The sequence below is a fragment of the Marmota flaviventris genome, chromosome 3 (genome assembly GCF_047511675.1).
Source record: "Marmota flaviventris isolate mMarFla1 chromosome 3, mMarFla1.hap1, whole genome shotgun sequence".
Taxonomy (NCBI): Eukaryota; Metazoa; Chordata; class Mammalia; order Rodentia; family Sciuridae; genus Marmota; species Marmota flaviventris.
This window is the reverse complement of record NC_092500.1, coordinates 156,453,408-156,477,280: the sequence shown is the minus strand read 5'-3', so window position 1 is coordinate 156,477,280 and position 23,873 is coordinate 156,453,408. Positions and strand designations below refer to the sequence as shown.

General features: G+C 36.4%; 1 protein-coding gene across 1 annotated transcript; it reads right to left on the bottom strand.

Annotated features, from left to right (window-relative positions):
- Window positions 1-1,268: 1,268 nt before the first annotated feature.
- On the bottom strand, window positions 1,269-22,210 carry Hpf1 (histone PARylation factor 1). Its single transcript, XM_027927220.2, has 8 exons — window positions 22,100-22,210; window positions 17,491-17,650; window positions 16,371-16,560; window positions 15,069-15,167; window positions 13,349-13,499; window positions 7,856-7,943; window positions 3,586-3,758; window positions 1,269-1,503 (listed from the first exon to the last, which is right to left on the bottom strand). Exons 1-8 carry the CDS (start codon window positions 22,193-22,195, stop codon window positions 1,372-1,374), a joined length of 1,089 nt encoding a protein of 362 aa, XP_027783021.2. The 5' UTR covers window positions 22,196-22,210; the 3' UTR covers window positions 1,269-1,371.
- Window positions 22,211-23,873: the final 1,663 nt, after the last annotated feature.

The window sequence follows — 23,873 nt, the reverse complement described above, 5'->3', positions numbered from 1 at the left end:
TCTCCCAGATCATTTTACAAATTTCATTTTTCCTTGGTTGTATTATTCCACATACATGTTTGAAAGTATATGTAGAAACTCCACTGTTGAACTCCTAAGAGTTCACATTAAGTAAACTTGAGTCCGGTAGTGATTTTTTAATTAAATCTAGATTGGATCAGTGTTTCATGAAAGCTTAGACAAAGAGTGAACAGAGAAGAGAGGTAGGGAAGTGCCCTTTATAAGCAACTAATAGCAGAGGAAGGGAAAGAGGGGTCTTTTTTACTCCAACAGGCCCTGACGTTCAGAAATTTTGTAAGAAATCCTGGCCTTCAGGTTCCACTAGGGTGCTGCCCTAGTCAAGAGCCTTTCAACTCTCAGAGGGAAAGACCTGGCCATCAAAAATAAGAGACTCAGTTTCTTATCCCTAGGTGCCTAGGGTGTCTGGATTTTAACAGAAAACTTGCAGTCTCACAGTGGGATACCTGGATCACTGGTTGGGAGAACAGGAGTCATGGAGATATTGTTAAAATGTAGTTTTAATAAGCCCAAGGCCAGGAGGAGAGCTACCATGTCCTAAGTTGCCTGGTCAGTTTACTTGTGACCCTCCTGACCCACAAAAACCCAATCCTTGAAGCTGTAGCTGTTGATTAACTCAAGGCTCAGAAGAAACAAATTCTTAGTTGCCCATGCAATAAATGCAGGTTGAGTGTCTCTTCTATAAAATAATTAAAACCAGAAGTGTTTCAGGTTTCAAAGTCTCTCAGATTTTGTAATGTTTGCATAAAACTTTTTTTTTTGTACTGGGAATTGAAACCAGAGGTGCTCAGCCACATCCCCATTCCTGTTTTATATTTTATTTTGAGACAGGGTCTTGCTGAGTTGCTTAGGGCCTCTCTAAATTGCTGAGGCTGGCTTTGAACTTGCTATCCTCCTGCCTCAGCCTCCCAAGCAGCTGGGATTATAGGCATGCACCACCACACCCAGAAAACTTTCACTCAAGCATCTTAACCCAAAACCAAAATGTTCCAAAATACAAAACCTTTTCAGCATCATGTTAGCATTCAAGAACTTTCAGATTTCAGAGTTTTGGATGAGGGGTGGTCAACCTGTATTGAAACAATTTCCCATAAGAGGAGGAGAGTCTAGGCATCCAGAGACATTAGACAGTGACTTCCTGTGACCTTCAGATGACTTTAGTTGTCTTCCAAAATAGAATTAAGGTGTCACTAGATGGTCAGTCTGACTGCCATTTATTTGCATGTGAAAAAAAATAGGTCAGAAGAGCCTTATAAAAATTTTTAATTTTTTCCATCAATTTATTTCCGTATTCCTTAAAAACAAAGTTTGATACTGTTTTAAAATACTGTACACCAAACAAAGCAAACGGATTCATCCTGCAAGTTGGTCTATGTTCTCTTTACTTCTGTTTGCCAGATGATCTTCAATAATTTCTGCAAACAGATTCCTCTTCAACAGATTATATGCAAGAGGTAAAAGCTGGCCAGCTACTTTATGAAAATACTGAAAAATAAAATATGACATTATGCAGAGTAGCAGACAATACAATAAAAAAAGCACTGTTTAACAAAGCTTACTTCCAAAAATGAACAACTAGCTGCTCAATTAGTGAACAGTGAATTTTGGGGCAGGCAACTGGTATTTTGCCCCACAAAGCAATTGTGTAATAGCACGTCTTGAAGGAAATTCAGAAGAAAAACAAGTTAAAATTTAAGCTTCCCTAGTCACTTAGGTTTTATCAAAATTTTTCATCCCCAGTTATGCCCTAAATCCTCTTTCATTCTCTTCAGGGTATTCCCACCAGTCAAGATAGACATTAAGCTTTATTTTCTTTTGTAGCTTCTATAAGAATAGGTATGCCAAATACAGGGTTACAAATCACTCTCCCCTTTATCCTCAAACTTCTCTCCCACCCCTACCAATTAACCACTTCATCCCTGTTAAGAGTTATAGTCAGGTTTACTGAATTATTTTATAGTACTGCTTTTACATATATACTAATAGAAAAGCTAGCAATGGTATATTCTTTTGTTGATAAGTTGTAAACATTTAGTACTTCACAAGAAGTACTGTGATAAACCTTTTCATTACTTGTATATTACTCTTACAAGTGTGCTGTTTAGCTGAGTCACATCTTATAGCTGCTCTACTTATTTATGACTAGGTCCTTTCTGGCAGATTAAGTACTGTCCTGGTCAATGCCTGTATCATTCTGGTAGTTAAACATTTTCATGACTTTTCCTGAAAACCACCATATATGAGGTAGGCGGGAAAAGGCAGTATTATATGGTTTTATCAGGGTGCCCAGGATACACGCTTTCTGACCAGTGACATCAACTTCACCTGGTAACTTGTAAAATGCAAATTCTTGAGACCCACCCAAGAGCTCAGTCAAACTTGGGGAAGGATGGAGAGCACCAATCTGTGAACAGTCCTCCAGATGATTCTGATGTATGCTAAAGTTAGTCATTGGTTTAGTTTTACTCTTCAAATGTGGTCTGTAAAGCAGGAGCATTACCATCACCTATCAGAAATGTGTAGTCTCAGTCTCATCCCAGATTTACTGAATCAGTTTGCATTTTAACAGTATCTCCAGGTGCTTCATAAGAACTTTACATTACAGTTCAGGAATTATGGCCTTAGACGCTGATTTTGAAATCAGACTGCTTATGTGAACACAGGCAAGATGCTTTACCCCTCTGACTAGTTACAAAGTAGGTTAAATGAGAACTAAATGGCCTAAGTGTAGTGTATATGCACATGTTATATATAACTAGATACAAAGATGTTGGGAAAAAACTGCCCAATATTACACATCCTAGGAAGATATGATTTAAATCCAGTTTAGCCCCAGAAGCATGTAAGAGCTACTACACCTTACTGTCTTTTTAAAACCTTGAGACAAATAACTGAGTAAGCACTGATTTAGCTGTGAAGTATTTTTCTATTAGCAAATATCTAATAATTAATGATACCACCTATATCAACCTAAGAAGTATGTTAAAATCATATTTGTTGTTCAGCACAGTAGCAGCATGATGCATGCCTATAATCCCAGAAACTCTGGAGGCTGAGGCATGAGGATTGCAATTATGAGGCCAATCTGGGAAACTCAGGAAGACCCTGTCTCAAAATACAAAGGGTTGGGGATGTAGCTCAGTGGTGGAGTACCCCTATGTTCAATCCCCAGTACCACCAAAAAAAAAAAAAAAAAAAACCACTAAGAATTCAAGTATGATAGCAGATACCCCACCACAACAGAAATGAAATGGAACCAAAGGAAAGATGTGTGTGTATATATATGCTCTCATATGCACACTAACACACCAAAATAAATGGTGTACCCCTGAAATATGTCTAATAGGTAATGTTAACCTGAAAGAAATCATCCTGGTTATTTGCCTTCACCAGAATACAAAATAGACTTTCAAAAAAATTACTTTCAGAATGTATGCTTAAAAATCACTTCAAAAAGTTCACTTTGAAATACATGCGGAATCCATACCCTATTTCTGCTGGAACTTGGGGATATAAATGTGCACAGAGGGATGTGTGGTACTGGGTGGGAGGTGGAGTTTTACTCACGTGTGAACCATAGCAAAAGAGGTCCATTCCCAGCTCTAGCCCCATGCCATAATCACACTCGTCATTGGCAAACTGCACAAAAGTCATCATTTCCTGAATGGGAGCGAATGCTTTCAGTCTCTCCTCATCACTTGCAGCCTCAACAATTGTCTTGCAAATTCTCTTGAGGTCAGCTAAAAAAAAAAAAATCAATGATATAAAGAAGTCATCTATACAATTATAAGATCATAAACATTTTCATCTGTAAAAACGATGCCTTGCTTCAGTTTAGAATGGAAATTTTATAGTTTTTCTACTTGGGGTTCAAGCATAAAAATGGATTAGCAGAAAAGACTTCTTGTCTTGGCAAGGTGTGACTTTCACAAGGAGTTAATTTTAATCCTGATTTTATATAAGCTTTAGATGAGTTTTCAGGAGGGTAGTCTAGGAATCTACAAGCTTTGAACAACTCTGGCTCATCTTTATTTTTTATTTTTTGGCAGCACTCAGGGATTCTATATCACTGAGCTACATCCCCAGCTTTTATTTTTTATTTTGAGGGGCGATCCTCCTACCTCCGCCTCCCAGGTCTCTGAGATTATAGGCATGCACCAATATGCCCAGCTTCATCTCAGTTGTAATTGTCCTCAAACTAGGCAGTTAGTTTAAATTTGCCTTTTTAAGTAGTTGGAAAATAAAACAAAAAACCAAAACAGGAATATGAAGCAGAGACTGTAGCCCACAAAATGCAAAATATTTGCTGTGGAGCCCTAGACAGAAAGATTACCAAGCTCCAGACTAGGCCATGCACTGTGTTAGGAGTTGGGTTAAAAACAGAAAATACAAATAAAGTTACTCTTTTTTTTCTGCCCTGTCCTATTAAAAAAAAAAAAGTTATTTTTGAATAAAAAACAAAGTGACAGCTATATAGAAGACAAAAAATCATTGCAGAATTACATCTTTACTAAAGCCTTTACCAAAATGGGAAAAGTGTAGCCATGGTGAAAGTGTAATTTGAGATAACAAAAGAAAAATTTTAATAAGGAAAAACAGTGACCTCACATTTCTAATTTGGCTTTCAACATTTTCTTAATTTTCTGAATGCCAATCTATCTCAGATCTCAGGATGTAAATGAGACTGAATATCCTAAATATCTAATTAGACTTCCTTTTGTCAAACAGGAGTACTTTTGACAAATTAAACTTCTTAACAGATTACTAAAAAACCATTTGTAAACAAGGTGATACAAGAAATGGTTCAAATATTACTAAATGCACTTGAGAATGACATAATTTAAAGTTATATGTATAAGTCACAATATTCTGATAATACTAGTTTAAAAATATGGTGATTATCAAAAGCAGTAAAGACACACCAGGATTTTTAACCTGGTGTATATTATTTGATTGATTCAGTTGTGATGGCCATGCAGAATACATGCTGTTATATGAGGTGACATAATGTGTTTTGTTCCCTTTCCCACCTTTGATAGCCAGTATCACACTGGATAAATAACCCTTATCACCTATATTCCTCACTATGTGGCTAAAAATTATAGTGATATTTATTGGTTTCAAATCTTTTTAAAGTTAAATAAGTTTCATGATCTTTTTTCCCCCCTTTGGAAAAATCAGTGCCAATCATTTCAAGGAAAAGCATGAGCTTCCTTCAAAACCCTCCTTTCTTAAGAATGAAAAATAAGTGGTTCCTTCCTGTAATCATAAAATATAGCTAACTGATCAGGACCCTTAGAATCTATCTCACCACAGTGCTCCAGGCCATCAATCAGGGTTGCTATGGAAGTAAAGATCTGTTTGTTTTAGGAAACACTTTAAGGTTTATCACTTTCTGGTACCATATTTTCAGGTTTTGTCCCTGGCAAATCACATGGGCTAGAAAAGAGTAAGCAACTTACAAGAATTACTGAGCTAGAAAACTACTGAAGAACAGAGATAAAGACAGCTCACATGTATCAACATAAGGATAAAACATTCTACAGAAATTCATTTAACAGAAGCCCTATTGTAATTCTCTGTGAATACTTGATTCAAAAATGAAAGTTTAAATGTTACTACTCAAAATACTTGATTTAACAATTCTGGAGGTCTAATACTTAATTCCTATTGTAGCCTGTCACTAACACCAACTGGAATACTTAAGCTAGGCCATAGTAGTTTTGTCTAAGATTCAGGTAACTGTATAAGCAACTATTTTCACTTTGTATAAACTCCACAGTCAGAAAGACCAAGTATGAGATCTAGTTCCCTCATTTACTACTACTAATAAACACTGTGAACCTATTTCCCTTTTGAAAATGGGAATAAAATCATGAGTTATATGAAGATCACATAATATTATGTATATAGCATTTTATACAGTGAATCATGACATTTGAGATTGTGCCATAAACTGGGCGTGGTGGTCCACACTAGTAATCCCAGAGACTTGCAAGACTGAGGCAGGGAGATCAAAAGTTCAAGGTCAGCCTTGGCAATTTAGGGAGACACTGTCTCAAAATTTTAAAAATGTAGTTCTGTGGTAGAGTACCCCTGAATTGAATCCCCAGTGCTGAAAAAATTGTTTATTAAACGGTATCTTATTTGCCAGGTTAAAATAATAATGTAGGAAGCTTCAAAGAAGATTTTGAATCATTAATAACTAGCAAAAAGTTAAACTGTGACTTGCTAATCCCTGTCACACATTAAACTGCCAATCGATTAGATTCTTAATTTTACATCTTTCTACTACTTTTCATTCAAAAATAAGCTACAAAAGAACTTAAAACCTATAATAGTAGGCTTAATATTGAACATAAAACTTCAAGACCACAACTATGGTAAGATAATAGCCTTTATTCCAGGATGCCATGATTCAAAATCCACTACCCCAAAGTTTTAGACTGCTTTCGCTATAACACTCTCAACTTTGCCTAAATGAGATAGTAATGATGCTTTTAAAAGCTGTGGGTGGACTAGTAAGCAGGAAGGCAGAAGAGAAGGTCACTTAGGGTACAAGAAAGAGACTGTACGACAGGAACTAAGTACTATACTCCTTCCCCAACAGAGATCGATTAAGAGATACGGGACAGATCATCTTGTCTAATGAAATATAAAACGGACTAATTATATAACTGACATTTTTCTAGTATACACCTTAAAGAAAAACGTGAAATTAAGATATTTAACCTAGTATTTCTAAAATAGTATTTCAACATACATTCAATATAAAAACTAATAATGCTGATTCAATTTATAAATTTACATTAAAATTAAAATAAATTACAAATTCTTCTCTCAGTCATACCAGCCACATTTGACATGCTGGTGGCCACAGGTGGCTAGTGGCCACTGTACTGGACAGCTTAGCCACCTTTATTTCCCCCATGAATTCCTCTAATGTGGTAGGAATACAGGAAAAAAATAGTTATAAATGAATAGTTGTCTTATAAGACATCTCAATCTCAAAGTCTGAGAACAGGTCCTCCAGAGAACTGGTTAAAATGCAGACTCCCAGGTCCAACACTAGAAACTGGAATGACCAATATTAATTAGTTCTGTTCTGAAAAGAGGATGGTCAAATGTGTGTGCTGGGCAAGAATACTTGTTCCCACCTTGAGGAGGTGCTAATTTTTACTTCCTATTAAGTTGTATGTTCTCTTCAACAGGATGATAAATAAAAGAATACCAACAGGGATGCTCACAATAAGAAGTGAGTAGAGGGGAAGAAAAAAGAGCTGAGAAGTGATTTCAATTCTTTTTTTCAAACAGCAATAATTAGATCTTGTGTAGTAGTTCATTTTCAAAGTCTTTCTACATATATATATATATATTTCAGGATCTTGGGTTTATAAAAATGAAATAGTTTTACATGAAGATTATAATGTTTACAAAGAACTATAAAAATACTATTTCAAAAATCACTATTTAGTAAGTTGACTTAATGTCAAAGGTTATGAAAGAGCTCAGAAAAAGTAATTTATGTGACAGGTTAAAATTCTTTAAATTCTTAAACATAATTAGCATACTTAGCACTATGAGGCAAGCACTGTATGCTAACACTTTATATAATCTTTTACTTCTCAAATACCTCTATAAACTGAGTGCCATTAATCTCACTTTGCACATAAAAAAGACAAGGTTTAGTGAGGCTACATAATTTGCTATGAACCCAGTTTTAATTCAGGCATGACTAAAACCTAAGTTTGCTCTTTATTACTATTTCTAAATATAAGGAAAATCTTCTTCCATATATATTAACATATTTGCACATTTTACATATAAAATATATTACCATCTGTTTCAGGGAGCTCTCTGTACCCAACATCATTTTTATCTACTGGAACAACCAAGCCTGCACTGTGAAAGGTCTTTGTCACGACCTAAATTAAAGAAAAAGATAAACATGAAATTAAATCATGGCAAACAGACCAAATCAAACAAAAAGGAATAAGAGAAAAACCTAAAATAAGCACACAAACTCTGAATATTTCTGTTTAAACATAACATTCCATGATACTTTATTTCAGAAAATTTGGACTCTGGTGAAAATTCGATACTCTCTCCTTTAAAATTAGCTAGAAGTCAAATACTTGTTTTTATAATTGTAAGTAATTATAAAAGAATGACATAAATGGCTTTTATTAATTGTGCTTGTCATTCCAAGTCTGTATTTGATCCATTAGGAAGGAATCTGAGTACTTCCTATTACAGGAGGCAGGTCAGAACATGGGTTTTTCCCCCGAGGTCAATGTATCTTCCAGGTACAAAGCGTAAGAATCAGGGCTTAAAAAGAAGACAGAAGGAACAGGGTTCTTTTAGTGAGAAGTAGAGGACAGCATTTCTCTCATTTATCCTGCTAAAATGACTCCCTATTTCTACCTGGAAAATTCAGGCCTGTTGACAAACTTCCCCAAAGTAGGGCAGTTTTTAATTATGTGGTGCCCTTTGCAGGCAAATCATATAATCTTTGCTTTTATTAAGTGATAATTATCATAGATAAAAAAGGCCCAACTAGGACTACCACCATCATAATTCTTCCAATCAACATTCTTCCTCTTATTCACACCAGTGGAGTTATTTTTAGGTTGTTCTTTTAATAAAACATCTGCTTCAATAGTCTACTTCTTTGTGCAGTCCAGTGAGAGCTACCAAGACAGAAGAAGGGCACATTTCAAAAGTAAACTTTTTTTGGGCAGGGGGGGGGGGGAAAGGCCAGTACTGGGATCAAACTCAGGGCCTTGTGCATGCTAGGAAGCACTCTACCATGAACCTATATTCCACATTCCTTTTTGCTTTGTTTTATTTTGAGACAGTCTTGGTGAGTTGTCCAGGCTAGCCTTGAACTGGCCATTATCTTGCCTCAGTTTCCTGAGTAGCTGGGATTACAAGTGTATACCATGATACCAGCAAACAAACTCTCATTTTAAAATTCTCACTTATGTCTCTGTACATTACATTATTTCATTCACATATGTCCATTCTTGCTTCTTTATCTTTTATTGCTGGGCACAGCCTATAATCCAGCCACTCAGGAATCTGAGGCAAGAGGATTCCAAGTCCCAGGCCAGCCTGCACAACTTAGTAAGATCTTGTCTCAAAACAACAACAACAACAACAAAAAATCAACAATCAAAAACAATAACAAACCAAGGATTATGGAATGTAGCTCAGTGATAAAGCACCCCTGAGTTCAATCCCCAGTAGCCCTCCCGAACCCACACACACAAAAAAAAAACCATCCTAAAACACAATGTCCTCATTATCTTTTATTAAGCCACAAAAAGGATAGATTTTTGCAAAGGAAGTTTACAGACAACTGCTCAATATTTGGGATAAAACAAAGTTATAGCCTTGTATCTTTATACCCCCCAAAAATTACAGATGGATTTTAGGATTAATATAAAAACAAACCTATAAGTAAACTACTGGAAGGCAAATCTTTTTTCTAATTCTGTGTTGGAGAAGGAAAAGAGCTAACAATATTTAAACAAATCAAGTAGGAAAAAAAAATCAAGAAAACAATTTAGACAAATTAACTGATGGAAAATAACTGCAAAACATATAATGGTAAAATTAATAGTTGGGCACAGTGATGCATGCCTGTAATCCCAGTGACTCAGGAGGCTGGAGGCAGGAGGATCCCGAGTTCAAAGCCAGCCAAAGCCAGCCTCAGCCAGCCTCAGCAACTTAGCAAGGTTCTAAGCAACTTAGTTGAGACCCTGTCTCAAAACAAAATATAAAAAGGATGTGGTTCAATCCCCAATACCAAGAAAAAATAAATAAAATTACTGTCTCTAAAATTATAAGAAAGCCTTAAAGAAAAAGACTAACACTCAAAACACAAGAATAATTCTAACCTTGATAGAAAAATGGGCCAAGTTAGGCAGAGTCACAAAATAAAGGCAATTGCTTGACAGAAGTGAAAAGTACCATCCTTTATAATTTAAAAAATGCTGATTAAAACAATGAAGTATCATAACTATCAGCATGGAAAAAAAAACTAAACCAATGAAAAAAAAGAAAAAAACCCATAAAACTTGAAACAAGCCAAGAAAAAACAGGCACACAACTACCTTAAACTACTAGTTTGGACTTGGCAATACTATGTGCAGGCTGTTCTAAGGAAATAATCAGGTAAATGTGCAAAGAAAGATATAAAAGGATAACTACTGAGGGTTTGTAATCATGAAAAATTTTAAGCAACCTAAACACCATACTCTGCAGCCATTCAAAATTATGAGGCAGATCTTACAGTTAGCAATAGGAGTGATATTCATAATATATTTGTAAGTGTAAAAAGCAGGTCACAGAACAGTGACAAAGAAAAAGATAATGGTGGTACTCACTGACTTTTCTTTTCCACTCAGACTGAATGACATACAACTAAAACTATTGTGTATACATAGTTTCACAAATGATTAACTAATCTAATTGTCCCTAAAGAAGTATCAACCATTGGCAAATATCAGAATCCTAACATTATGAGAAATAATCTTGTACAGATACCCTGTATAGGGCAGGTGATATCCCTAGGCAAAAGATCAGAAGTGGATGAAATGAGATGCCTTCATTTTACAGCATTATTTAACAAATATTCACTTTTTAAAATGAAGGAATCTAGGCATAAAAAAGGCAAAGTGGCATACAGTTAATCATTAAGAAAATAAAATGAAAATAATACCAAACATGGAAAGTGTAAACTTAGGTCTATACCTATCACTCAGTATTTTGGATAAAGCATAAGCCTCTATGTTGTAGAGGTCAAATGAGGTAACTCATATCAAGACTTTGCATTCCAAAATACCATAAGGTACTGTCAGTGTAAAAGATTTATACAGTGCTCTATTATACTAAAATGGTTCTCTTATTACTCTAATACTTAAGGACAAAGTCATTAACATATATGAGTGGAACTGAATTTTTCAGGAATGGAAAAATATGAATGAAAAAACTCATAATATTTAAAAAACAAACGTACATATAATTTAAGAAAGAAGGTCTGGGGTTGTGGCTCAGTAGTAGAGTGCTTGCCTAGTAAATGCAAGGCCCTGGGTTCGATCCTCAGCACCCACATAAAAATAAAAGTACTGTGTCCAACTACAACTAAAACATAAATATTAAAAAAAGGATACATTTACCAATAGGGGAAGATAAAATCATGGTTTTATTGTAAGTTCTTTTTTTTTAATTTATATTTTTACTATCCATGTTTGTATAAAAAACAAATACTAAAAAAATAATCTCATGCGCGAGGCAGGCAGTACAAACATGAAATTTAGATCCCAATCATGTCTTATAGTTACAGGGAAGAATTAAGGAAACCTGCTATGAAAAAAATTATAGTTGATGGCAGAAAAATAAAACAAGGCTCTAAGTAATCTAATATATACCACTCCTCACTATTTATCCCAAACAAATAAAGTTGGCATGCATACCCATGTTTATAGCAGCACAATTCACAATAGCCAAACTATGCAAATGTCCATCAGTGGATGAATGGATAAAGAAAATGTGGCATTTAAACACAAGAGAGTTTTATGTAGAATAAAATGATGGAAAAACGCACAAGAAAATGCACGAACTTGAGTATATTAATTTAAGCAAAATAAGCCAAACTCAGAAAAATCAAGGGTTTTATGTTTTCTCTCATATTCAAAAGCTAGAGAGGAAAAAGGCAAAGAAAGCTGGGTGGAGGGCATCTCATGAAAATCTAAGGGAGATCAGTAGTGTAGAGGATAGGGCACGAAGGAAGGAAGGACATGGGGAAAAACTGGGAAGTGATACAGCCAAATCTTATTATATTGTGTGCATGTACAAATATATAACAATGAATCCTACCTTTATGTGCAATTATAATGCACCAATAAAAATATGGAAAAAAGAATTCCCTAACAACTATTTAATCCATACTGTCTTCAGTTCAGACAAAATAGGAACACAAAATAACAAGGCCAGAATTGCTACCCTTCTTATAAGGTGGAAGAAGCAGGGCAATGTGATACATGCCTATAATCCCAGCTATTTGGGAAGCTGAGGCAGGTGGATCGAAAGTTCAAGGCCAGCCTGGGCAACTTACTGAGACTGTCTCAGAATAAAAATAAAAAGGACTAGGATGTAGCTCAGTGGTAGAGCACCACTGGGTTCAATCCTCAGTACAAAAAATAAGTAAATAAATAAAAACAGGGATGAAAGAAACTTCCTACAATAACCAGAAAGGTGGAAGAGCAAAAGTAATTAAAAATACCATTGTAATGAGTTTCATTAAAATGCAAATTTTTTACAAACTATTTTTGGTCTTTAGGACCAAAGATAGAATTGCTACTGCAATTTATTGTCTACAACTTAGAATATCACTAACCCTGCAAATGAATCAAGTTTAAAGAGGAAAGTGAAGTATATTTCCAATAACTAAGAATACACTTGTCACCAGTACTAGTTTATTTACCAATAACAAGTATTTCATTTGGCTTAGAATAGAACGTTCAAGTGAGCAAGCGCTAGTAGACAACAATGAGAAGCTGAAAGAGAATGAGAAGCTCCCATTCCAGTGACAAATATCTTTCCTCCTCAGAGGTTGTAAGAAGAAACTCCTACAGAATCTTTTTACAGCAAAGCAAAATTCTGTTAGCTTATCTGTAAACTTACCCTGAAATTTACGATTAAAAAACCAAAAGGATCCACAACTCAGAAGTGCTTGCTTCTTTACAAATACTTTACTCAACACTGTAGGCATTAGGTGATTCAAAAAGAAATGTTGATGGGAAAGAGGAAGGACTTTAATAATACATGTTTAATACATGTTAACTGGAGAGAATGAACAAACCCCCCTCTACATACTGTCTTTCAAAACAGAACTATCTTCGAGGTCCTTAACCAAGTCACTCTAAAGCCTATCTTTGCAAAACTAGCCCCTTCCAAAAATAAAACAAAACCTGGCACTAAGCAACACATCTTGGCCATTAAAAAAAGAAATTTAAATAAATATTAATACATACAAAGCTGCTTTCACTTAACTTTAAGAAAGGATCAACTGATATAACAAGATTAAAAGAGTAGTAAAGTTAACTGGCACAAGTTAAGTGACTTAGCCTGTGTAGCAACCTACAGGAGTCATGTGACTGCTGCCCCACTACCTCCACACTCCTGGAGGTATCTGGAGGCCACCCAGGGAGTCCCTGAAAAATGGCATCCAACATTTTTAGGATAGGGCTAGAGAAGAGAAAGTGCAGGTAGGGAAATATCTGCTAAACAACATAGCAGTCAGATCAACAGACTGAAATCATACTTTCTTATCTCTCTGTTTCATCTTCAGAGTTCTCTGTTCAAGTGAGTACCCCAGTTTTCTGGCTGCTTCTGTGAGTTTTTCATCTACGTTTTTCAACAGGCTAGCTTTCTTTTTATCTGTTACTTCTTTAAGTTTTTTCATCAAAAATAATCTGGAAAAGAAGTAAAAGCCCACATTATATTGCTGATCACTGTACTAAGTACAAAGAAGCTAAGATAAAAACACCAAATTCCATGCAAGAAAGTCTTCAGAATCATTACCAATGGTTCTCTCAAAATTCCTAATAGTTTTCCTCAAACAAGGGAAAAGTAATATTAATAAAAAGTTGCCAGTCACAGAAATAGCAAATATGATTCAAGTTTGTAGGATTTCTTAATTATAGATAGAGAAGTAAGAGCTATTTAAAAAGCTGAGATTAAGTCAAGTCTTAAGCATTGCTTGAATATTAAGACACAGCATGCTGCTTTGGAGAAGTCTGGTATAAGAAGTCAAAGTAGTACGTAAATACCAAAAAGGATTTTTTATTTTTAAAGAGCCAGAGGACACTGTTATAATACTTAGGGTAAACAGATTTTTTTAAATGTTCACTCCAAATCTGTTAAGACAAATTTAGAAAATATGGAAGGAAAGCTTATACAAAAGCAGAGTCCAAAGCAGTTTTTTAAAAGACTGTTAATGCCCAAAATAATTTTATATTTATCATAAGCAGGTTAAGATTTTTATCAGCAGTATAGAAGATCAAGAGTAAAAGGAAGAGCTGGAGTGGCATCTGAACACACATGTTGATCCCCTTCCTTTGTAGCCAGTGCCAGGCCCCAGGAAGAAACACTTCTATTTGCTACCTACTTTTAAGAGTTTATAATGTCCACTGTAACACTGCCATGAGTTGAGTATTATAAACGTCTTAGAAAATTTATAGTGGGTACTATTCTTCACTCCTTTTTACATATCAGGAAACTGAAACATAAAGGATAATCAACTTACCCCAATTTGGAGAGCTATTAATGGTGTTGATTAAAGTGCCATAGAAACTCAAAACACCCAAACCAGTGCCTCCTGATTGCAACACACATATTTACACTAAACCTTACCTTCAATAATCATCAGCTGTATACCTAGAGAATATATTTATATTAACTATAAGTTAGTCAATCTTCAGTCCTTCCCAAGCTCTCTGGCATGGCATATAGAGCCTTCAAGTTCTCTGGGCCACATATTTCCCACATTCATATGGAAGTACTGCTCCTTTGCCAAAAACACTTTCCTTTCTAATCTTTCTAGTAAGTTCTTATGCAGCCATCAAGGCTCTTTACCACATTATTATAAGTATCTTTATACTTATTAGTTAAACATTGTCTCAGCTTCAAATGTACTTTCCAACAGTCTGCTTCATTATATATATGGTTGATATTGTTTTTTTTTTTGTCAGTGTGGTGCTGGGGATTGAACCCAGGATCTTGATCATGTTAGGCAAATGTTCTAACACTGAGCTATACCCTCAGCCAAAGATTAAGCAATATTTTCATTAAATAAAATAACTAGATATATGAGACACATATGTTTTGTTGAGATAATCCAAGATTATCTACAAAAGTCATGAAAATGCTCTCTAGAAATCTACAACTTTTGGATTACCATAATTCCCCTTTGCAATACACTGTAAATGTGCTAACAGATATTTAATTGCAAATAGAAGAACTGAAATAGAACATTTTCTTACTTGACTGCAGCAAACACATTATCTCCATTTTGAACAATTGTACAATTTTTCTTTGCTTCATTTATACCAACATATACAGGCAGTTCATCAGGAGAATCCCTATTTTAAGAAAAGATCAAAAATTTAGCTGCCCATAATGTATATTATCAGTCAACTAGAATTTTAGATACATAAGTAACAATTTATGCCTGTGAAACTGAAACAAATTTGCTAGGTTTTAACTCTAAGTTTCTTAGGAATATCTATGATGAACCTTATTTATACAACAGAATCTAAAATTAAGATTTTTAGTACCTACTTTTATACCCAAACACAAAGAAAGGGGGAATAAGGCCTGTCAAAAGAAATAGGAAAAATTATACACAAAATATACATAATCATTGATTTTAAAAGCTGTTGAAAAATGGTGGAAAACTGAAAAACAGGATAGAAGATTATAAGACAATAGAGATGACATGATCTTATTCAAGTATGTAATCAAATTGTTTTATTTTAAAATTGAGGAAACCAACACAGAGAGGTTAGGTTACTTGTACTAGGTCCTAGCAAATTAATGTCAAAGTCAGAAACAGAATCTAAACAACCCAATTTCTAGCCCCATGAGCATTCTTCTGTACAATACTTCTTCCTGGGTTCATTTTATCTTTTCCTCTATCATATTATACTTAATCTCTAAAGAATCTCTACTGGTACAGGTGAACAAGGTATTTTCCACCTCAAACTAATTTTATTTCGTAACATTCTAAGTATCTGCATATATTCATTTAATCCTCCTAATATTCCTATCAAGTACATACAATTATTATTGCCATTATTTCCTCAGGGAGGAAACTGAGTCACAGAAAAACCATAGTCACTAATGACTCACATAGAAGGACCAGCCTTTTCAACTCTAGAGCCCACTCTAAACTACCAACTGCTACTGTGTCCCTTGGAAGCACCTGGCTTACTTAAATCAAAGCAACTGTTCTAAAATATCTATCTATAGCTAAAGGAACCTTTCTGAATCCCCAAGGGAAAACAGGTTTATACCTACAAAGGAAAAATCAGTTTCAGTCTTAAGAGTCACTATCCTATAGTAGGTTAAAACATCAAGAATAACAGATGGTTCATGTCATCACCAACAAGGGGAAAATAGGTCTTTCACATTGGTAATGCCAGTGAATGTCTATTTACACTCACTGAACTATACCCTCAGCCCAAGATTAAGCAATACTTTCATTAAATAAAATAAATTATATGAGAAGCACAGAAGAACATTAGTAGCCATGTTTTAGAGGAGAAAAAGAAAAGATCCTTTACCTGAAATACCCCATGTGGTACTGAGTTTTATTATCGCCAATAATAATGGTCTGGAACTCAGGAGGATCATAGTAAAACCTCCAGTGAAGATTAAAGTTCAAACCTATTGATTTTTTCTTCATTTTATGTTTTCCAGCCAGAATGTCATACGGACCCACTAATCGAAGTCCAAGACTTGTGGAAAGCGAATCTACAGAGAAAATAAATTTATTTAGGCAAACAGGAAATACTGCCCTTTTATTAACAAACTACTTCTAATTACTACTTTAAAGAGCTTCTAAAAATAAAATTCAAACAAACAAAAAACTTCATATGTGAAGATGTTACTTGTAAAAATTCCCATGGAAAAGAAATCAGGTGTTAACACTTAGGATTTTAAGATTTCCTCTTAAATTCACTAACAATCAGATTGATACTTCAAGCATTCTTATTTCAACCAAAGTAAGACTTTTGAACTGCTATAGGCAAAATAGAGCCAGAAACACTCACCTTACTCCTTACTACACTGCTGTCAACTTTAAATACATCGATTAAGGGAGAGACAACAGATAGCAAAAAAAGTGTGGATTAAGAATGATAAAACAGAGACTGGGGCTGCAGTTCAGTAGTGGAATGCTTGCCTCATGTGTCTGAGGCCCTGGGTTTGATACTCAGCACCACACAAAATGAACAAATAAAATAAAGGTATTATGTCCACATACAACTAATTTTTTTTTTAATGACAATACTTTTTTTCCTCTTTATTTCAGTTAATTATCACTTCAGATTCCCTTGACTCTCTGATAGTCTATTTGGCCAATCCTAATCCTCCATGATTCCATTCTTTCTCCATTCACAGACCACTGAGGTACAGTGCTAAATAAAACCACAATCATGAAATCTATGCAAAGATGCAACTTTTAACTCAGATGGGCCCTTGCTACTTCTCTAAGAGGAGGTAAGCACTCCTCCAGGCAGGATCCAGTTACAGAAGGACACAGGGATGCAAAAGAGGTAACAAAGTGACTAAAAGCCGGGAAACATCGAAGATTTTTTTTTTCTATGAACTACTTGTATCTTTGGTCCAAGTTCCTATTATCTTTTTCATTTGTAGAAGCAGAATGTTTCTGGAGCAACTCACCAGCTGGCTTTTCAGGATCAAGTTCTTCACAAAACTTCCAGAAGTGATAGAAGTCTTCAGGTAGCGAAAGCTTATAATGATTTTCTACTTCTTTGCGAAGGTCACTGGAGACATCAGCTTCACAGGATTTACTCTTCTTCACATCAACTGCCTTTTCACACTGAAAATTGGCATATACAACTTTGTTCTCCAAAAGAAATTTCAGCAATTTTCCTTGCATAACACCATTGCTTATTCTTATTCACCCATCTCTGTATTTGTGCTTTTAAACACTTTTTTTTTTTTTGTACTGGGATTGAACCCAGGGATGCTCTACATAACTGAGCTACATCCCCAGCTTTTTTTTTTTTTTTTTTTTTTTTGGTTTATTTGACACAGAATCTTGCAAAGTTGCTACGGCTAGCATTAAACTTATGATCCTCCTGCCTTAGCCTCCTGAATCACAGGTGTGTACCTCTACTCATAGCTAAACACTCTTTTAAGTGTTATTTCTGAGTAAAGGCCTGGGAATTCTTTTGGACCAAGAAAAATGAAATGTTTATATGGTGGTCAAGAGGAATCCACATAGAGAAATGTACTTAAAGACTTGCTAAGATAATGGAAACAGAAAACAAAAAAGTAAAAAAAAATTTTTAAAAGAATAAAAAGCAGAAAAAAAGGAAATAAAGGCAAGGCAGGTTTTGCCTTTATTTGGTTATCAAGATATGATCATGCATTTTGTTTAAAAAACCACTGATCACTGCTGGGCACGGTGGTACATGCCTGTAATCCCAGTGACTCAGGAGCTAAGCCAGGAGGACTGCAAGTTCAAGACTAGCCTCAACAACTTAGTGACACCCTAGGCAACTTTGCATGACCCTATCTCAAAAAATAAATAAGAAGAGCTGAAGATGTGGCTCAGTGGTTAAATATCCCAGTCCCTGGTTTCATTATCTGGTACCAGAAAAAAAAAAAAATCATCATATCAAAAGCAAATTATCATAGATAACTGTAAATAACTGAATATAGGAAATTAATCAGTTAAAAAGCTGTTTCTTTAGCAAAGTGCAACCAGAGTTTCTTCAGGGTCATTTACTACAAGCATTACTGAGCCTTCCATTTTAGAATGATTTTTCTCCCTTCTGACATTCCAAATAAAGAGGTTAGAAACAAGATTAAGCATCAATAGTCTCTAACAAAATTAGAAGAATAGCGCTAAACTCTGGGCCCCAAATCCAATTACTTCAGAAAAGGCCTTTTAATGTCAGAAGTAGGTTATAAAACCTCTCTCTAGTGCCTCTGAAATGTGAATAGGCTAGATTTTACAAAGCCAGTTGGATATCTGGTAAGTTTCTGCAGACAGTATAATCAGTTGAAAGATATCTCTCTAGTTTTCTAAGTAGCAACTGTTTTTCTTTATAGGAACCTAGACCCTTTCTTTTTTAATTAAGTTCTTCCCATTTTATTCTTTTTTTCTACCTAATTAGTGGTTTCCAAATAGGAACCATCCTCCCCCTGACCCCACACCCTCCCAAAGGGCATTTAACAACGTCTGGCAAAGTTTTGGTTGCCATAAAATAGGGGGCAGGGTTCTAGTGGCATCTAATGAGATAAGAGGCCATAGATGATGCTCAAATTCTACAATGCACAGGATAGATCCCCTCAACAAATATTTTATCTGGCCACAAATGTAAATAGTGCTACAATTGAGAATTCTGACCTAGATATTTCACATATTTATATTCTTTTACTTTCCCATAGACTCAAGTTTACTGATGTTATTTTATGTATCAGTCTATAACATGTTTATAAATTAAACGATACAATGCTCAGTATGGCACTGCTCCACCAAGAAACCAGAACAAATGAAATGCCTATTGACAGAATGGGTGGTTAATATTTTTCAAACAATGGAATGTTATACTTAGTGAAAAGGAAATACAGTTAAATGGCAATATAGACCTATCTTAATATAGAATTTAATGAAGAAAAAGTCATCCAGATTATATGCAGTTTGACATTGGTATGTGGTACATGTCTATAATCCTAGCTACTGGAGACTGAGGCAGGAGGACTGCAAGTTTAGGGTCACCTTGGCAACTTAGTGGGACACTGTCTCAAAATAAAAAATAAAAAGGACTGGGTCATTGCTCAGTGGTATGGCATTTGTTTAGCATTTTTAAGTCCCTAGGTTCAAACCCAGTACCAAAAATTTTATATGCAGCATGACAGCCTTTTTATGATGTTCATAAACTAAAAAAACATTGTTTATATATATGTTCACAGGTGATAAACTGTAGAACAAAGGCAAGGGCAAACAAAATTCAGAATGCTACCTACTCTGATTAGGGACTATAAGAAGTTAGGCAGGAAGGCTAGGGGAGGAACACATGTAGATGTGGAGCTACTGTCTGTTTCAGTTCTTGGGGTGGGTAGTGGGTTTACAGTTGTTGTATTAAATAGACAAGGTAAAAGAGGATCAGAAATCGACCAATAAGTTTATTACAGCCAGACTTATAATGCATCCATCCAAGGTCATTAAAATATTAAACTGAACAAAAGTATTGAAATAGGAATCAAACAATAAGTCAACAATAAGAACCATTTATAGTAAGAATTATAAAAACAAGGAATATTTATTGTGTACTTGTGTCTTACCACCATTCTAAGCACTTTCTACGGATTATCTCATTTAATCTTCACTACTAGCTTATGAGCTAATACTAGCATCCATACTTTGCAGAAAAGGACATTGAGGTTATGTAACTTTCCCTATATCCCTAACTAGAAGGTTGAAGAGCAGAGATTTAACCCCAGGTTTAAACCTGGCTCCAGAACAGATTCTTAACTACCTCATCATATTGCTTCTCCAACTACAAATAAAAAATAGTAGAGGGCTGGAGATGTGGCTCAAGCAATAGTGCCCTCGCCTGGCATGCTTGGGGCCCTGGGTTCGATCTTCAGCATCACATAAAAATTAAAAAATAAAGATGTTGTGTCCACCGAAAACTAAAAAATATTTAAAAATTCTCTCTTAAAACAACAACAACAAAAAAAAAAACCACAGAAATATATGAAGTCCTGACTGGTCATCTCTTGTTTTTGTAACTGTCTTTGGCTCAAACTTAAGATGTTAGAAAAGCCTTAATGTGCATTGCAGAAAGGCAATTTTGCATAATGGTTAGTTTGTCTGGGTTGACTTGACTCCACTGGTTTCCAGCTGTCACCCTGGGCAAGTTACTTCTCAGTGCCTTGTTCTATCATCTATAATAAAGGACTATAAAGTACCTGTATCACAGGATTGTTATGAGGAATAAATTATATTTAAAAATAAGCAGAACAATCTTAACTAGCTATTACTGTTAGCTATTGATAGTCTCTACAGGATCATCTTCACCTTTGGCATTTTATTTATTTATTTTTTAAATGCATTTTTTAATATTTATTTTTTAATAGTAGTAGTTGGACACAATAACTTCATCTTATTTTTATGTGGTGCTTAAGATCGAACCTAGGGCCTGGCCCATGGTAAGCGAGTGCTCTACCCTACAACCCCAGCCCCTGGCATTTTATTTTTTGATTAAGCCAAACCAGCTTTTCACTGCAGTTTCAAAGAGGGTTTTTCAGCTTTACCTTAACTCACACACTAGTTCAGCATCTCCAAATCCTTAAAGACTAAAAATTTGAGACAGCTGTCCTCTTCAGACTTCACTCTCACCCAGGTGTTCCTAGAACGCATGCCTCAAGGAGAAGAATGCCTGTAACCATAGCCCTCTCAACAATTAAGCTTTCAAACAATGCCACACCCTATCCAGTTTAAAATACAGCCAGAGAAATTTTTGTAAAACTTTCAATATCACAATGACACTGCTTTCCTAATTCCCTTATTACCACTGCAGTGCTTATGCGACTCCTGGAACTGTGTAAAAGTGTAAGAGAATGAGTACACTTTCTGTCCGACCGCAATAGTGCCTTTATGATCAGTCCTCCTTACTTTCCCATCTCCCAGGATCCTGCCAGGTAGAATGCTCCTTTGGGCCCCCCAATCCCCTACACTTTTACGTCAAAGGAACTCTTTGCTCTTCTTCTCTGCCTTGAAGAACCTTTTTCAAACACCAGTTGTCTTAAGTCTTCTTGAGCAATCCCCTGGAACTCGTTAAATCCTCCTCCAGTGTTTCCAGAGCACTTTCTACTCTCCAGCATTATCATCTCAAACAAAAAAAGGTTACCGTAAAACGTTTATTCATTTGTGCCCGGTCTTCCCAGGCTGGGGGGGCTCTACATGGGGCAGGGGTCGCCGGGCTCATCCTGAACCCGCGGCGTCCTGCACAGGGTATGGGACGGCGTCGGTTTCCAGTCAATGTGGCTGCGTGAATGAATGAGCAGCGCAGCTGGGTGGTTCAATCTGCTTCCCAAGGAACTGAGCCGAGAAAAGTCGGGCAGCAGACGTAAAGGTTACTTCCCAGTCCAATCCCCCGCAGGGCGGGAAACAGCGGCCCTGGACAAACCGCTGTTCCCGGGCACACAGCTGGCGCTCAATGGTTACCCGATGAATGCAACGTGCTGCCCCCAGGTGTCCCGACTACACCTAAAGCTCCCCGCAGAGCCCGCTTAGCCTTTCAGGAAGTACCTGCTGCCCCTCCCTGGCGGGCCTGCGCTTGCCGCCGCCGACCATTCTGCCTCTGCCGCGCCCGCGGCCTCGAGTTCCGGCTGCTACCGAAGGCATCCGACTGCTTCCGGGTTCAAAAGTCACCAATCCGAATCCCCACGCTACCCCAGGCGCGCCAATTTAGAGCAAAGGCTCCGCCTATGCCCCGCCCACTCCCCCGCCCTCCGCCCCCTTCCCTGTGGGGCAATTGGTGCTTGATCTCTCCTCCGGTTCACTGTGCCCTCGGAATTACCTTCCAGGGATGCTCCAGGATTCTCCACAGCTACCTAGTTTTGTTCTCCTTAAGGTGGACTTGAACCCAGGTGTGGTGGCCCAGGCCTATAAACCCAGCCCCTTGGGAGGATTGCAAGTTCAAGGCCAGCCCTGGCAATTTGTCAAGACCCTGTCTCAAAAATAAGAAAATAAATGTTAGGGGTGGGAGGAGAAAGGAGGGGGTAGAAAAGGCATGGAGTAGAAAAGAAGGTGGAATGAGATGGACATCATTATCCTAAGTACATGTGTGAAGAACGGTGTGAATATAACTTGTATACAACCAAATATGAAAAATTGTGCTCTATACGTGTAATATGAATTGTAATGCATTCTGCTGTCATATATAACTTGGGAGGATTGCAAGTTCAAGGACAGCCCTGGATAGAATTAAAAAAAAACCAAAAACCAGAAAACAATGTAAAGGTGGACCAGAGGTGTTTACTGTTGACAAGGTTGAATGTATGACCTTGTCCTCACTTCAGCTCCTTCATTGTTTTTTTTCTGCATTTCTATTTATTTAAAAGATTAACCTGTTGCTCTCCTTTATCCTCTCCCTCCTGCACTATGCTATAATTGCCTGCTAATAATTAATCCCCAATTATCTTCCAGAAGTAACTCAATCTGTCCTCTATTCTCTTCCCCCTTCTCCCTCCAGGTGTTTTTAGTACAGTGTTGTTTTCTTAATCCCATCTCCCTCCAGGTGTTTTTAGTACAGTTTTCTTAATCCCGGCTACCCAAAGTGATATTTGAGAGTTCTTTTTAGTCTATTCTTTTTATACCATCACATATTTTTGTCATGGATGTATGTGGCTCCTTTTATGTACCAAGACATAAATTGCAGGGTTTTTAAAAATGCTTTCTACATAACTGCATTGGCTTTGATTCTTTTGAGTTTCTTTTGGTTGGCAGTTTGTTTATATTTGGTCTCTGTCCTTAATGCTAAAGGCTTTCTTCAACTTTTGTGATGAATCTGCTGTAAATTTACATGTAGAAGTATTGTTCTAAAACAGTGCTTTGTGGATTTAGGAAAGGCTTGTCAACTGCTAGGCAAGATGGATGAGGGGGGAAAGGGCCTGATTGTTTTCTTCCAGAGACTACTCTTCTAATTACTTGCTTTGAGAATATACGGCTTCCTTGAAGCTCCATGGGAAAGGAAGCTGGGAATCTTAATAATTTTAGTGTATACACAGTATTAAGTTTCCCCAGAGAAACAGAACCAATAGGCTATTTATCTATCATAAGTTCATACGACTGGTGTGGGACAGGAGGAGCTGAAAAGTCCTACAAAATCTCAAAAACTTGTTTGCAGGCTGAAGATCCAGGAGGGCACATGCTGTGATTTGAAGCTCTGAGAGCCAGGTTACTGGTGGGTAGCTGACAGTGGTGTAGATTCTAGTCCCAGTCAGGAGGACTGTGAGCTAGGGTTGAAGCAGGACAGAAGGAATAAGAAACAGATAGAAAGGAGACATAAAGGAAGCATGAG